Source organism: Drosophila yakuba, chromosome 3R (assembly GCF_016746365.2).
Source record: "Drosophila yakuba strain Tai18E2 chromosome 3R, Prin_Dyak_Tai18E2_2.1, whole genome shotgun sequence".
Lineage (NCBI taxonomy): Eukaryota > Metazoa > Arthropoda > Insecta > Diptera > Drosophilidae > Drosophila > Drosophila yakuba.
Genome location: NC_052530.2, coordinates 28800795 through 28815887, shown reverse-complemented (window position 1 = coordinate 28815887; position 15093 = coordinate 28800795). Strand labels below are relative to the sequence as shown.

Below are 15093 nucleotides of genomic sequence, written 5' to 3'. Positions count from 1 at the left end.
GTGCCGTGTAATTATGTCTTTTGAATAATCACGTGTGATTGGGGGTGGCAGCAACATGGAAGAGGGTGTGTGGGATCACACTGATTCATTTTGGGAAAGGAAAGCTTTCAAACATGGAACACCCCATGAAAAGCTTTTAAAGCGCCATATTTGAATGAACTACATGTTCATTATAGTGAAGTTAGAGCTTGCTAAATGAACTCTTCTAAAGAAAAGACCTTGATTATCCTTTGTTTGTGTAATTAATCATGATAATAATATTTTATTTCGATTTCATAACCTTCATAAAGCGCTGGCATTTTATGCACATTAGTAGCCATTGATTTGATCAGCCAATTAATCGATTCTGTTGCAAGAATCGCTTGGTTTCATTGCGGCATTAGTGCATTCCTGACTCGTTTAAGCTGTCCAAGTCGATTGATTGCAGTCTTGAAATTCAATTAGAAGCCACCGCGAAATCACGCAATTCAACAATTCCGACATGTTACACGAGCTGCGGGCAAACAATGGAAACCACAAATCGCTTGCGTATGACAGTGACTTAAAGCCACAGGACTGACAGGACATGGACATGCAAGGGAACACGACTGGCTTTAAGTTCGGGAGCAGCAAGTCTATGTGGTTTTGGACACAACAAGGGCTCGAGTTGAACTTTCGATTTCAGACCAATTCGTTGCTCTTGTCTGGGGAATTCCCGGTGGGTGGTGGTGGTGCTACAAGGGGGCGTGACCCTTGGGCGAGACAGGAGGCACAGGAGGTGCGATGACAAGTTGGTGGGATCCTTGGAAGGCGGGGTGTTGGCTAGTCGGCTATCGGCGATTCTATCTAAATGAACCCGCCAGGTCATCTATTATTGATGGTGCCTAATTGTGCGCCGTTCTAGACGAGCGGTTATCATTAGGGGTGTTGTGCGCCAGATGGGATGGGTGGTGTGTTCGTCCTTGGGGCGATAATGCGCCATTCCGCCGTCTTGGGCAACTCCATTCCACGCCCTAATTAAAACGCTGCCCGCACACTTGCGAATGGACTGATGGGCACTTTGTATGTAGATTTTAATGGACATGTCGCAGTTCACATCCTGCCGCTGGAATTGGGAATTCCCAACCCCATTCAGGACTCGGCGGCGGCGGCTGTCCTATATCACAAAATATTATGTCATCTCCAGGCGATGGCGACGGATTTCTGAGTCACGCCGCAGTGCCAAGTTCATGAGCTTCGTCTGCAAACGCTTGTTTGAGAATCACAATCTGCCATGAACGAGCGTTTATATATAGCGGCTATATAATCAGCGGGTGTCCAATCGACATTCGGCTTAATGATCCATTATTATGGTTTACAATTTGCAAAGATTGACCCATTAGTCATTTAAGCATTTCTTTGCCAAAATAATAAATTAGCATATTGTTATCAAAGTTCCACATTTGTTGTGTAATAGATTAAAAGATTAATCATTTTATGATTATTTTTTGAATTTTTATGAATATGCACTTAAACTAAATGAACTAAACTCTGACTAACTAAATTTTCTGTATCAGTAAACAGTTGACTCAAGATTATGTACCACGAAGCCATATGAAGCCCGAAAGTTAGTGCAAGTTGATGGAAGGACTGATAAAATATTTTTTAATTGTTAGGTGATATTTATAAACCAATTTCAGTGTGGCAGATAAGTCCGCTGCTGTGGTGAAGACTATATCAGCTTATCGCTTCATCGGCTATAAGTTAGCTTCTTTATAAGGTGGGCAGAATCGAAGGGGGGAATCCACTATGCTTCGCCCCAAGCAATCAGCACCACACTTCGCCAGATGGTTGAAAATGTCGTTCCACGATGACTGCCATGGCATGGTAGACGTCTACTGATAAGCCGCCGATAAACTTGGAGCTACATAGTTACTATTTCCACTGGAGAGCTCTCTCACAGGCAGCACGCTTGTGATCGCACAAGTATGCCTAGAATTTTGTGCCTCGCTGCGTTTTCTATATTTATCCAGATCTAGCATTACATCATGCCACCCACCGAAGATGATGTTTTACGAAAGCTAGCTATAAGTTATATTACTGGATTTCATTTGAGTGCAAAGTTTTTTTTTTAAATAAAACAAAATTTTTTAGGCTTATCGCAGCGTTTAGTTTTAGACAGAAATGTTCAACTGCTGCGATAAGCGAAGTGTGGCTTTCCGGTTTTTAAAAATCGGCTTCGAAAAAAGTCTTCTACCAGCACAAAAGAACTCTTTAAAAAGCGTGTCCCCTCGCCTCTCTTACAATAGCATTATCTCCAGGCAGAACATGAAAATATGGTAGGCAGTATTAAAAACGAAAAAACAGAAAAACAGATAAAAGCGACACGCCGATAATGATGCCATTGGCAACAAACAGATTGAGAGGAATAGGTTCTCCTCTCCCGTTCCCGCTCCCGCTGCCGCTCTCTGGGAAAGTGGGCCAGTGGGAAAGGAAAAGGGAAAAGTGGGTACCAGCTACTGGGAACTGGGAACTTGGCCGATATTTACGGCTCTGGGATCTCACGCGATGACGAAATGCGCCACTCACGGCCCACTACTCGTATACGTGTTGTGGGCTCCCTCTTGGCTACTCGCGTTGAGTATACCACCCGTTGCCGGCTTCGCTCGCGCGACTGTTGCTGCTCTGCCGACGTCTGCCGCGGCGCTGGCGTCTGCGTCAACAGCTCTGCCAACGCTGACGCCTACACACTGTTAAATACTCTACAAAACGTATGTTAACTGCGAGTGCTTCGTAAAAGGAGAGAAAAAATTGTCTTCCCCGAAAAGTTATAGTTGGTTATCAACAGCACAAGTTGCTGTTTCGTGTCAGCAAACAAAAGTACAAGTGAATTGACAACATAGGGTATTCATCGTTCGGCTATAGCCCATGGTTTTCCTGAAAGTTGGTCATGTTCCGAAGCGGCAGCATTGACTTTGAACCGCGAGTTGTTTGTGTAATGTTTACGGAATGTGTGAGCACAACAGAGAATGCAAACAGAGCGGGTGGACCGCGAGGGGGGCGGGTGGTGGATGGGCGAACAGGGCAAGGCGGAATGGTAGATAATAACTGTGGAGACGCAGCGAAGCGACAACAAATAAACTACAAATTGAATGCTCTTTACCGCAGTCGGCGTCGCTGTCGCCGATAGTTCTATGGCAGCGCAGTCGACGTCGACGCCGGCAGCGCGCGCTCTTTTGGATGTAAAATGTCGACCGTTTTCAGAGGGCGTCGTTAGTCACTTGAGTTCGTTCGCCTGGTCGACAACAGCGGAGAAAGCGAAACGAAGCGAGACGAGAGAAGAGTAGAGAGTGTGGAGCGCGAAGAATCCGAATCCCGGCGAATCCGTATCCCGAGAAACCCCCAGGATCCGTACCACCAAAGTTATCGCCGCGGACTCAGTTGCCCAGAATCCCGAACCACACGAAAAGTAGGTTCCAAAAGCAAAGTGATCACAGACTGTATAATCGCGGTGTACCATATGGTTTTTGTTAAGAACTCTCTGACAGATCGACAATATAGCATAATAGTGTTATTTGAATAGTTCTACCCATTCCCCCAAATGCCTCTTTAAACAGAAAACGAATAACCGGCGATTATATGGTTGTTTTTTATGCGCCTTTAACTTTATGGAGCATAAGCTGCAACAGGGAAGCTCCATTTATCGGTACCCGCCCACTTGGCGTGGTATTTGGATAGTATTCCCAATCCCAGTACCAATTCCAATCCCAATTTGACCACCCGCACCCTTGCCTTCCCTCAAACACACAGCTCACATGCAAATTGTAACCCAATTGTTTGCTCATTTCTGTCATTACCAGCGTCGATTAGGGGGAGTGAATGGGGAGTTCGGTGGGAGTCAACAGAGCGAGTAACATGCACACCCCACCACCACCCGCCGGAAAGTGCCACTCCATCCAGTGAAAAACCTCCGAAAGAACCTCCCCCAGGTGTTAGCTCTAGACTGTATACACATTATTATCCCTCACGATTTGATTGCCGCGACACGCGTTGACCCACATCAATAAACCGACCAGCCGGACTGACTAACTTGGGTTAGAACTCTCAGGAAGGGGGGTCTAGTAACCCCTTCCCCCCCCCCCCCCCCCCCCCCCCCCCCCCCGAAATCGGGCATTAAAGAAAGAAATCGCTCATGAGCTACACTTAATTTCATTGAACAATTTAACTAAGCACCTACCAATTTAAGGAGTTTCCAGTTAACGCAATTCGAAGTCCCAATGCTTCTGAAAAGTTTGTTGGAAATGTATATACAACTTTCGTGTTACTTTTGCTGGCTAGTTGTAACTACTTTCCTTTCGAAATTCTTGTTTATTGTTTAGTCTGAGTCGCTGAGACGCCAGACTCTGTGACAATCACTATATCAAAAAGCGAGAGTGCCAAACGAAACAAATATTATCATCTTTCACAGATGTGTTGCACTCAGAGTAGGCTTATTGATATAGGGATAATATCTATATCACTAAACTCACAAAAGTGGTTCCCATAAGCAACACTCGACTTGCTAATTCCTTGGAAACCCCTATCGCCAACCCTTTCCAGGAACAAACAGTTCCAATACTCTAGGGGCTTTTTCAAGTGCTAAATTAGATTATTTGAAAATTGATTTTAATGATTTTTCACATCATATTTCGCTACATTTTATGTTATTTGCCGTGGGAGACTCAATAGTTTTGCCATGAATATGTAGCACTTTGTTGCTATACAAATTAACGAAAGAATGCCGTCTTTAATTAGCTAGGGCACTTTTGCTCAGTGTAAGCATAGTTTGCCAGCGATCTGGTCTGAATTATCTTTAGATAGCGAGTGCCTCAATTGCCCCGCGACCATTAAAAGCTCCAATTAAAGGTGCCAGCCGGGCAACAACAAGTGGCGATACGATACCTGATCTCTTGGCTGGGAAATCTGTGCTGTTGGCTTTTCTCTGCCAGTGCAATACGTACGGGAAAAAGTCCCCTGCTCCCTGTTCCCTGTTTTTTTTTGGGAGCATGGAAAATTTCCAATAAAATTCGGCATTCCGGTATTGAAATCGCTTGCTGGCTGAGTGACGATATGGGAAAATAGTTGGTGATACGACGACGTGCGAGCCATCAGGCAATTAGCCATGTCTGGGGGTGTCTAGAAATCGGAGAGGAGTACGGGAATCGGATACCGCAAACTGGGAACCGTAGTACCTCTCGATGGAATCGATGGACGGACGGACAGCTTTATCGCGGGCAGCGAAATGAAAACACTCCAGAGCATTTTGCGGCAAATGCCAATGCCAATAAAATAGTGGCCAAATGAAGGGGCGGACTACAAGTATGTTTATTATTATTTATTATTGGGCCGAATTAGATTGTTTTTTTTTTCTTATGCGCGACTGCAGTGCGTTGCCAAGTTGGCGCGTTGAAAATTAACCAAACGAGAGTGAAGTGGTTTTATACGAAACCTAATTTATTCATGCGAAAGTCGCGTGCTCGAGACCAATGAAAATGTTGATCAATTCTTGTGACAGCGCTCGTCAGAAGGTTCTGCTCACATTCCACATGCCCTCTTCGAAATTAGCATTCGTGGCTACATTTTCTAATTGAAAAAGCTGGGGAGTGTTTTCGCGTTTGACGTTTGCCGTTTGGCAGCCCCACTGTGCCGAACCCGTTCGGTTTATTATCAATATGTAAATTGATCAGACTCCCCCAATCTTATCGCCCCAAGGAATTGCGTAAGGGGAGCGATTCCACGGCACCCCCATTACTCATGCCACTCCGAGCACCTGGAGCGGTCAGACTGGAAGTGAATCACGCAGTCGGCTATCGCAAGGGAGTATTTGCAATGGTCGATAGGCGTCTTATCAGCGCTCTTAGCCCGAAAATTTTGAATGAATCGCGTGTGTGTGGGGGGGAGGGGTACTGCAGGGGGGTGGCAGTCCAGTGGGAAAAATATGGGCCAGGTGTGCCAGGTGTGCAATGCTTATCAGCAAGGCAATAAGCCATCGCACGCACGAGAAACAGATCGACCATTCCCCCTTGCGACCGAAGACCATAGGAAATGTTCTGCGGGGGCGTCGACTATTCGACTATTCGCCTATTCGACTATACCCAGTGTTCGTAGAGTCCAAAGGTATATGGCTTTTGGGTGGGAGTGCGACACGGTGAAATCAATTCTCGGCAATTTATGATTGCAATTCTGGGCTGTTTCGCAAGTGGCGAAAATGCTGAATTTATTGCATCGGAAAGAGTGGAATATTTTCAACACTGGTAGCCAATTGAAACAACTTAGCTTATGTCAAATAGAAAAAGAGAGAGAAAAAAAAACATTATTAACTTATAAATGCTGAGTTCCCTTCAAAACAAAGTATTTTTAAACAGTGTGTGCGAAACCAAAATTAGTTTAAAATGTGAAATGTTTATACTTTTCGAATTCAGGGGTATATTGCCTTCGTTTTACATTCCAAGAAGATCATACGTTTGTTTGCCCAGCTGCCCCCGGCTATTTAGATGTGTTTAAAAATCTATTCACGATTTTCCCACTTTCCGCAGATATTTATTTAACTTTGGTACATTAGTGATTTGGTTTTACTGTTCCATATAACAATAAAAGTTCAGTCCGTCTGTTTATTGGCTTCGATATAAATGTGATAACTTCAAACATAAAATAGCGAAGTGTAAATATAATGCATTTTATGTTTGTGATTTCTTAAATGATAATAATTCTGGATAATTAACTTATGGTAGTCGGTATCTCTAGGTAAGAAACCTAACCATTATAGAGCCAGTTCATATTTTTATTGGTAGAAAGAGGAGGTTAGATAAGGAAACTATGAAGCAATTGGGCTCATGAGATTAGGAATCGCCGAAATCCCCGCCATTTGGGAAGTTGCATGACGAAGCGGAATCATCCACTGATTGCAGACAGTGTCACACCATACTACATGAAATTAGTTCGAATTGTGGCCCACCTGCGTGTGCGAAGATCCACCTGTTTGGCACCTGCGTGTGAGTCACTCTTGTTGTGACTAGATGGCCATAATGATGTTGTGTAGTTCCATTTGCCATCGACCAGATAGTGGCCACTTGCAGATCGGCGATTGCAACATGGAACTCAACCGGCGATAAGCTGCGATAACGCTGGCCCTGAGTGCCGGCGTTTATTCCACAAATAAAACTGAATAAACGGAATGCTGTTAATATCCAGAGCAAACCCTTCGACTCCAAGGGGGGCGGATTGGGTGGGCGGGGCGTGGCACGTGAGGCTGGCAACAGATTTCACACCAATTACAGTCGAAACTCGCAGAATGGCCTGCTAATAGTGCTTATAGCGCTTATAGCCATCCTAAACTTCAATTAGCGAGTCTCCGTAGATTTGCTTTGATAGCACAGCGAAAAAAAACTAGTTTAGCGGTCAACAGAAGATGTTTACAGTACGAAAGGTTTATTAGCCTTTGGCTGTTTGCTTGGGTATTACTCATATCTAAGCTTATTTTAAATAAAATCATTAGAATATGAAGTATTATTCTGGAATATAAATGGTTATAGCTTTCTAGCTGGCAACACTGCGTATGAGTAACGTATTGAAATTATTCCAAAACAATATGCTAAACCCACTCTACCTTCTCCTACTGCAGCATGTGCCTTTCATCCCCGATTCCCGGCCAGAAACAGGCGCCCTCCGTGGGCCACTGCAACGGCTCCTGCAGTCTGGACAGGAACGGCAACCGCAGCACCACCACTGTCCCGAATGGAGGAGAGCTGAAGCACAGAGGCCATGCCACAGACGCTACATCACACACCCCGGTCACGGATGAGGACAATCTGGGGTACAAGGAGGAGAACGCGGTCTACAAGGAGCAGCAGCTGTTGCAGCAACAGGACCAGAAGCTGAAGACGTCGGAGCAGCAGGAGGAGCTGGAGGAGGAGGAGTACCATCCGCAGATCAGATGGCCCGATCTGGGAGCCCAGACCTTCCTGCACGTCGGTGCCCTGTACGGACTGTACCAGCTCTTCTACGCGAACTTCTACACATTCCTCTGGGGTGAGTGTCCACTGTGGTGTCCCCGTGTAATTAACATCTGGGCAGCTAATCAGCTAATAAGCTAACGCCCCGGCGACCTGGTCGCCAATCTGCGTAATTGCATCTGCCAACATGCAAACAGCGTTTCGATGGTCGGCTATTAGGTATTTTGTAACCAAACGCCAGTCGCGCTGTTAACTGGGCCAGTTTAAATTGGTTGTCTGTATTACCAATCCCCTGGGCAGATGGGTTTATTAAGTTCTAATGCAGATGCATGGGAATCATTGTAGCTTAAATGTAATTAAATGTTACAAGTTCTAGTGTATATAAATTAAAGATCACAACAATGTTGCTGTTCAATGTTTTTGTCCAAAATGACGCATGGCAGTCAGATTTGAATGAGTTAATGTTATGCAAGAGGTAAACAACCATCGTGTTGTATCTGTATGCAAGGCAGCCCCGTGAACTTTGACCGCTGGCAATTGAAGTTAACGAACGCCTCAATTGCCCGATATATATTCGTATATTCGGCTGGTGATCGAACGTTAGGAGGAGCGGCAAAGATTTCCGAGCAACGACCAAATAGGCCAACCCGAATTCGTAGATATATTTAGAGCCGGGCGTTTTGTCATCCGTCGAGCAAATCAAGCGAGTCAAGAGAAGCGTCATCAAACAACTCGCTGTGTGTGTGTGTTTTATTTGTTTGTTTAGACAATGACATCCGTTTGTTCGTCCCCCCTTTTCAGTGGTGGTCACCGTCTGGGTCTCCGGCATCGGCATCACGGCGGGAGCCCATCGCCTCTGGTCCCACAAGTCCTACACCGCCTCGCTGCCCCTGAGGATTCTGCTGGCCTTTGCCTTCTCGATCGCCGGTCAGGTGAGTGCTAACCTCATTGTCCATCTGGGTAGAATGTAACTGATTGCTTGACTTGCAGCGAGATGCCTACACGTGGGCTCTGGATCACAGGATACATCACAAGTTCTCGGAGACGGACGCCGATCCTCACAATGCGAAGCGTGGTTTCTTCTTCGCCCACGTGGGCTGGCTGTTCCTGACGCCGCATCCCAAGGTGGTGGCCAAGCGGAAGGTCATCGACATGTCCGACCTGGAGGCGGATGCCGTCTGCATGTTCCAGCGCAAGTATTACATACCGCTCTTTGCGCTCTGCTCTATCGTTCTGCCGGTGGCTGTGCCCTGGTACTTCTGGAACGAGAACCTCTGGATGTCCTTCTGGATCAACTTCAACATGCGCTTCACCTGGACCCTCAATGTCGCCTTCTTCGTGAACAGCGTGGCGCACATGTACGGCAACAAGCCGTACGACAAGTAAGACAGATCACTGTACCTCCGGTCGGCAAACATTAACCCTAATTTCACTCCAGGAACCTCATGTCCACCGAGGCGCCCATCGTCTCCCTGCTGGCCATGGGAGAGGGCTGGCACAACTACCACCACGTCTTCCCCTGGGACTACAAGACGGGCGAGTTCGGCAACTACAGCCTCAACATCACCACCGGCTTCATCGACTTCTGCGCCTGGCTGGGCCTGGCCAAAGGACGTGAGTTGAATCCTCTGCCATTCCAATGCATCTATACTAATTTACCCGCCTTGCAGGTAAATCGGTATCCCCTGACATGGTCTTGAGGAGAGCCAAGAAGTGCGGCGATGGCACTCGCTTCCTGGACGATGACCATGCGCACAAGGATTCGGTGTGGGGCTTCGGGGACAAGGACATTCCTCGCGAGGATATCGTGGAGCTGGCCAAGATGCAGAACTGAGCTAGGCCGTGTATTATGTTTTCAGCCTGTGGTTTTCGTAGTATTAAGTTGTAGCACCAAGCCATGCCTTATGCTCTGTTTTTTATCGAGGACCGGAGTCTTCATATGTGACTCCGGTCTTCTAAACTAGGCTATGACCCATCACCCATCACCCATCACCCGACACCCGACACCCAATACCCATCCCATGCCAGCCAGGATCACTCGGATCTCTGGGATCGCCGCATAGGCACGCTAATCTCCCATCGTTGCTTTCGTTACTTACCTGCGGGTCAATAAACTATGTTTTGTATTATAACACCACTCGACTCTGAACACCCTTGGAATACCTGAGGCTTATGCATAGGCAATGGGTCTATGAATAATCCAGTGCACCTCGCTCGATTGGTTTCCGTAATTATGGCGGGCTTTCAGTAAAGTCAGGAACGCCGCGAAAGGCGGAACCAATTGGGATACGGTTTAGGAAAAGGAACTTGGCAAACCCACAATGGAAACAACTAAAGTGAAGGAGCGGGATCATAGTGGTGACTCCATACACAAGAAACGCGATGCCATCTGGCCGCTGGTTCTCTTCTATATCCACTTAAATATCCTCGGCGTCTACGGGATTTACGTGCTGCTCACCAGCGCTTCGTGGGCCACGATTTTATTCAGTGAGTTCGGGGGGGCTAAACAGCTCCACGTGCCGCATACCAAGTGGTTGGCTTCTTAACCCCAAATATCATCTATCTGCAACTCAGCTGCCATGCTCACTCTGCTTGGCACCTTGGGCGTCACGGTGGGCGTGCATCGTCTTTGGGCGCACAGGACCTTCACCGCCTTCAAGCCCCTGAAGGTGTTCCTCATGTTCTGCCAGACGACCGCCGGTCAGGTGAGCCAATCCCCCCCAGAGCTTTTACGCACTACGCCTCTGGCGAAAGCTTTAGCTCGTTTGGTTTTACCTGAGACACGAACCTGTTTGGTTAAGTTCATAGTTCATTTGTTTTTTTCCGATTCAGGGCTCCATCTACAGCGTGGTTCAGGCCCATCGCCTCCACCATGCCAAATTCCAGCAGGACGAGGATCCCTACTACAGTAAGCACAGCTTTATGTACGCCCAGGTGCGCGGTGGCCTGCTGAAGTACTCGCCGCAGCAGGAGGAACTGCTCAAGGATGTGGACATGTCGGACCTGGAAAGTGATCCTGTGGTCATGTTTCAGAAGAGGTGGGAATTCACCTAATCTGAGCTATTAAACTATCTTATAGGATATACTATATACTTTTGCAGATTCTATGTCCTGCTGTACATCTTCCTGAACGTACTGCTCTCGGTGAACACTCCGTTCCAGTACTTTGGCGACTCCCTGGCCACCTCCATGTTTGTGGGCTTCTGGCTGCGCAGTCTGATTGTCATCAACCTGGGAAACCTGGTGCACTCATCCCACTTCATTTGGAGCATTCACAAGGGCTTCAAGCCCACCGATTCCAACAGTATCTTTCTGATCACCAAGAGCTACTGGCCGCAGTACCACTATCTGCTACCCCGGGATTACCAGAGTGGGGAGTATGGAAACTATGCCTCCGGAATTGGTTCCTCCATGATCCGTGTGTTTGCCGCGCTCGATTGGGCCAAGGATCTGAAGACCATTGGATCCGTGGCTGTGCGCCTGGGACTGACCAAGGCGGTGGAGACGGGTCGTCCGATTGTCGAGTGCATCGAGGAACAGGTGGAGTTGGAGGAAAACGCCCTGCCCGCCAATCATTTCCTCAACCGGGAGAAGTTCATGTAAAGTTATGTGCCGCCCATTGCATCATCGGCCCACTAAAATGATGCGACAAATGGTCGCGTCAGTCGTAAAAATAAATTAACCGCCGCGGAAAGGGCGGCAGAGTAAACTGTGAGCCTAATTATTGGTCAGCATAAAAACATAGTAAACAGAGGTGCAGTTCGAACTCCGTGGCATTTTCGTGGGCTTGAATGGAACTGGAAATGGCGATGGAGCTGGAGATGGAGGTGGAGGTGGGATGGAAGCCCAGGGTAAACAATCTAGCTTACAAATCACAGGTTGCCCTAATTATGCATTCCCACTCACACAAAGAGAAAATAATATCGCTTAATACGAATTTCAAAGTTAGGTAGGCGTTTAAATAACACTTTAGATAACTTAAAAGTGGGCTATGTGGGGGCTAACTATATTTGGTTCATGGCTATGAATGATATGAGTGGAAAATAACTTCAACTTTCATATAGAAAAACTTCTGCGGGAATGGATAGTATGAGTGTAACCACCTTGATTACTTATTTCAAGAGTTAAACTATTTTCTTTTTGTGCACTATTCCGACTTCATTTCAAGTCCGATTTGGACCCTTCCTATTTGGCTTTCGCCTGGCTTCAGATGGCAAATCATTTGGCAATGGGTTCGTTTGCTTTCCCATGATCGAATACATATCTGCATATATGTACATATATAGTTATCCATATAGTTTTCGGCATCAGGTGCTTTTGAGCCGGGTTTATGGGTTGTGCCTAATGATTTTATTAGCCATACGCAATGTGTGTTCAGTGGCTGTGTCGCTGATTGATCCGTCAATATTGACTCCGCACTCAGTGTCTGCCCAGAAGCCTTTTCCCAACCCATCATCCTCTTTCTCCTCCGATGTTTGCTCATCAAACTTGGTTTAGGCAAACTATGCGCCTGACTGGCAGCCCATCGATCGATGCCATTCTAATGCACACATTCTAATGCCTATATTTGCCAGTGATCATAATCCATAATTCAGCTGGGTGTGAGCATTCCACACTCAACGCAACTCCACTGACTCACATTTCAGTCGGCCACTTGTACCAATTCCTAATGACTCTGCGCTGAAGTGATTACTAATGAATTTGCCTGCTAAAAGCTGGCACACTCGAAACATTTTATGACCAACAAGTGCTTAAAATTACAAGCACACGTGAGGTGTAGGGAAAATTACTAGGTAAACGCAATGTTCTGCCTATAAAACTAAAATCAAAAGATATTGGCTTGTATAGAAATACGAATTATTTTAATTAATCCTTTGAGTTTTACTGGAGAATTGATATGATCGTTTTATTTTTTCACGCTGGTAAGCGAGTGAACCTCACTTTGTTTCCCTGTAAACTCAAAAGTATCTGTGAGATATTTCGCGGTGTATCCCTATTCGCTTTTAGCTGTTTGCGCTGTGGCAGATTTGAGATTTGAGATCTGAGATCCGCTCCGCTCTGTGGCAAATTGCAGTCGCGTCGCGTTCTGCGCTTTGTTTAGTGTTAATTTGTTTTCCATAAGCCGACTGACTGACTGAGCGACAGTTGAAGGTTGCACAAATACGTGGAGTACGCAAAATCGCTGTTGACTAGTGGCTTATGCAACTCCACTACTAAAGGCTACCCAATAGGCCCCCAAAATCTACCTATCTAGTGTCGAATTGGGCAGGTGTTGCTTGGATGCTGGGGGCTCACCATTCACGGCCTAATCGCTGGCAAATTGAAATATCTCGCGCATGAATGGCCGTCTTTTGAGCCAAGAACAGTGGAACGGGAAGCGATTAGTCAAAAGGCACATACATATGTACATACTCGTATGTACCTGATATTTATGGCTGGGTACGCGAACAATAGAGAGCTGGCTTTGTTGAAGGGGAACTTTATTCATATTTCTTTTTGGCCAGAACCCTCATATAAAGCGCTGACAGTGCGAAAAGAGAAGCTGCGCAATATATCAAAGTGGTTTCCAATAATTTCTGTTTGTTTATAAACAAAGCAAAGGCAACACACCATTCGCCACCATCCGCGAACGATTTCCAAGTGTTTTTCTCTGTCCCTCTGCGTCTTTGCATAATTGGCTAATGGCCGGGGCCTTACAACATCAGCACCTCATCAGCAGCAGCAGCATGAGTATCTTGCAGATACGCCATCCCATTCCATACCATCCACAGTGGGTCGAGAGCCAAAGATCAAAGGGTTAGGTCGCGTGACACCGCAAACGACCGTTCGCAGATTCAGATTCACTTCAGATACAGATTCACATTCGGATTCGTAAATGGGATTCGTATTTGGATTCGGAATCGGGTTCGGATTCGTATGTTTTGGAGAGAAGTCGTAAACCCAGTTTTACGATGGGACAGGGCAGAGGGTTTCCTTGGCTGGGGGGTTTTATTTCGCCGCGGGTTCGCAGCTTTTGCTTTTGCTTTTGGGTTTGGGTTTTAATTAAGTTCGGTTTCTGTTTCTGTCGCCGCGGTTACGTAAAGAGAAAGCAACTCTCGTCTTCGGACTTCGGGAGCTGAACTTCATGATCATCGAACGGCTTTTGACTTTGGTCAACACCACACCACTCCACACCACTACACGCACACATGGAGCCCTGCTAAAAGATGACGATTTGGATCGATATTTATAAATATATGTGTGTTTCTCCGTATCTTGGGCTTGCAAAAGGAGAGATTGTTCATATGCAAATGGGCAGCAGCAGAATCGCAGAATCCGGCCAGTGCTTTTGAAATAGAAATCGCTGCGAAAGAAAGGTCTTCTTTGAATATCATGTTCAATGAATGCAGAATCTAACGGGCGGTGATAAGTTGTGCGCCGTTGGCAACAAGAGAACAAGTGTGTGATTTCGTCACGTAGGAAGTAGACGTAACTCCTTCAGTTGGCGTGCGAAATCTCATGGCCCACGTTACGAATTCGATTTCAATTAGCGAGTGCAATTAGAATCGTCTGTGCGACTTGCAGATCGCCAGCAAAACTCGAGCATTCGTGAGTAATCGTGAAAAGTGCCGGCAGACTTCTTGTCGGTTGTTGAATGTTCGCGGCGATCGGTGGGGCAGGGGAGGGGTACGGGGGAGACATGTCTGGTGGTCGGTGGTCAGATAAGAATGCACATATGGGTGCAGACCGTGTGGTACCGTGTAATGAGTTGGATTCGAAAGATGGAGCAAAACAAAAAGGTAGAACACATGCTACTCAGCAACATACATTTGCGTAAAGTAGTTAGGGCTAATCAAAAAGTGATATATATAAAATGTGATATATAATATATAAAAATAGTTAAATACTATTGACATTTTCGGTGCCAGCTCGCAGGTGAACGTGCATGTTGCCCAACTTTTGGAAACCTTTCTTCGGAGTTTATGGTTTCCAGCGGAGATACAGTTTGACCTACTGATGCATGACACCCAGAGACCCACACATTTGGCGTAATTTCGAGGTAGCGGTAACGTGAATTCGGCGCTGCTGACTGCGCTGCTGATTCTGCGCCGAAGCTTCGTTTCGATTCGAACCGAACCGATACGAACCGAGCTGAGCCGATCTC

The 15093-nt window shown here is 46.4% G+C and overlaps 2 protein-coding genes across 2 annotated transcripts; both read left to right on the top strand.

Annotated features, from left to right (window-relative positions):
* The first annotated feature begins 3236 nt into the window (after positions 1 to 3236).
* LOC6538854 (acyl-CoA Delta-12 desaturase) lies at positions 3237 to 10081 on the top strand. The gene is made up of 6 exons (XM_002099331.4): positions 3237 to 3427; positions 7619 to 8025; positions 8751 to 8881; positions 8940 to 9331; positions 9388 to 9563; positions 9620 to 10081. The coding sequence occupies exons 2-6, from the start codon at positions 7620 to 7622 to the stop codon at positions 9781 to 9783; spliced, it is 1269 nt and encodes a 422-aa protein (XP_002099367.1). The 5' UTR covers positions 3237 to 3427; position 7619; the 3' UTR covers positions 9784 to 10081.
* A 113-nt stretch (positions 10082 to 10194) lies between these two features.
* LOC6538853 (acyl-CoA Delta-9 desaturase) lies at positions 10195 to 11658 on the top strand. Its single transcript, XM_002099330.3, has 4 exons — positions 10195 to 10436; positions 10524 to 10654; positions 10782 to 10987; positions 11051 to 11658. Exons 1-4 carry the CDS (start codon positions 10271 to 10273, stop codon positions 11550 to 11552), a joined length of 1005 nt encoding a protein of 334 aa, XP_002099366.1. The 5' UTR covers positions 10195 to 10270; the 3' UTR covers positions 11553 to 11658.
* Positions 11659 to 15093: the final 3435 nt, after the last annotated feature.

Bases quoted from the DNA above. Each gene is read 5' to 3' on its own strand.
- LOC6538854 (XM_002099331.4), top strand. From the start codon at position 7,620: ATGTGCCTTTCATCCCCGATTCCCGGCCAGAAACAGGCGCCCTCCGTG. The intron at 8,882-8,939 runs GTGAGTGCTAAC...CTTGACTTGCAG, and splicing joins CCTTCTCGATCGCCGGTCAG to CGAGATGCCTACACGTGGGC. The intron at 9,564-9,619 runs GTGAGTTGAATC...CCCGCCTTGCAG, and splicing joins GCTGGGCCTGGCCAAAGGAC to GTAAATCGGTATCCCCTGAC.
- LOC6538853 (XM_002099330.3), top strand. From the start codon at position 10,271: ATGGAAACAACTAAAGTGAAGGAGCGGGATCATAGTGGTGACTCCATA. The intron at 10,655-10,781 runs GTGAGCCAATCC...TTTCCGATTCAG, and splicing joins GCCAGACGACCGCCGGTCAG to GGCTCCATCTACAGCGTGGT. The intron at 10,988-11,050 runs GTGGGAATTCAC...ATACTTTTGCAG, and splicing joins GTGGTCATGTTTCAGAAGAG to ATTCTATGTCCTGCTGTACA.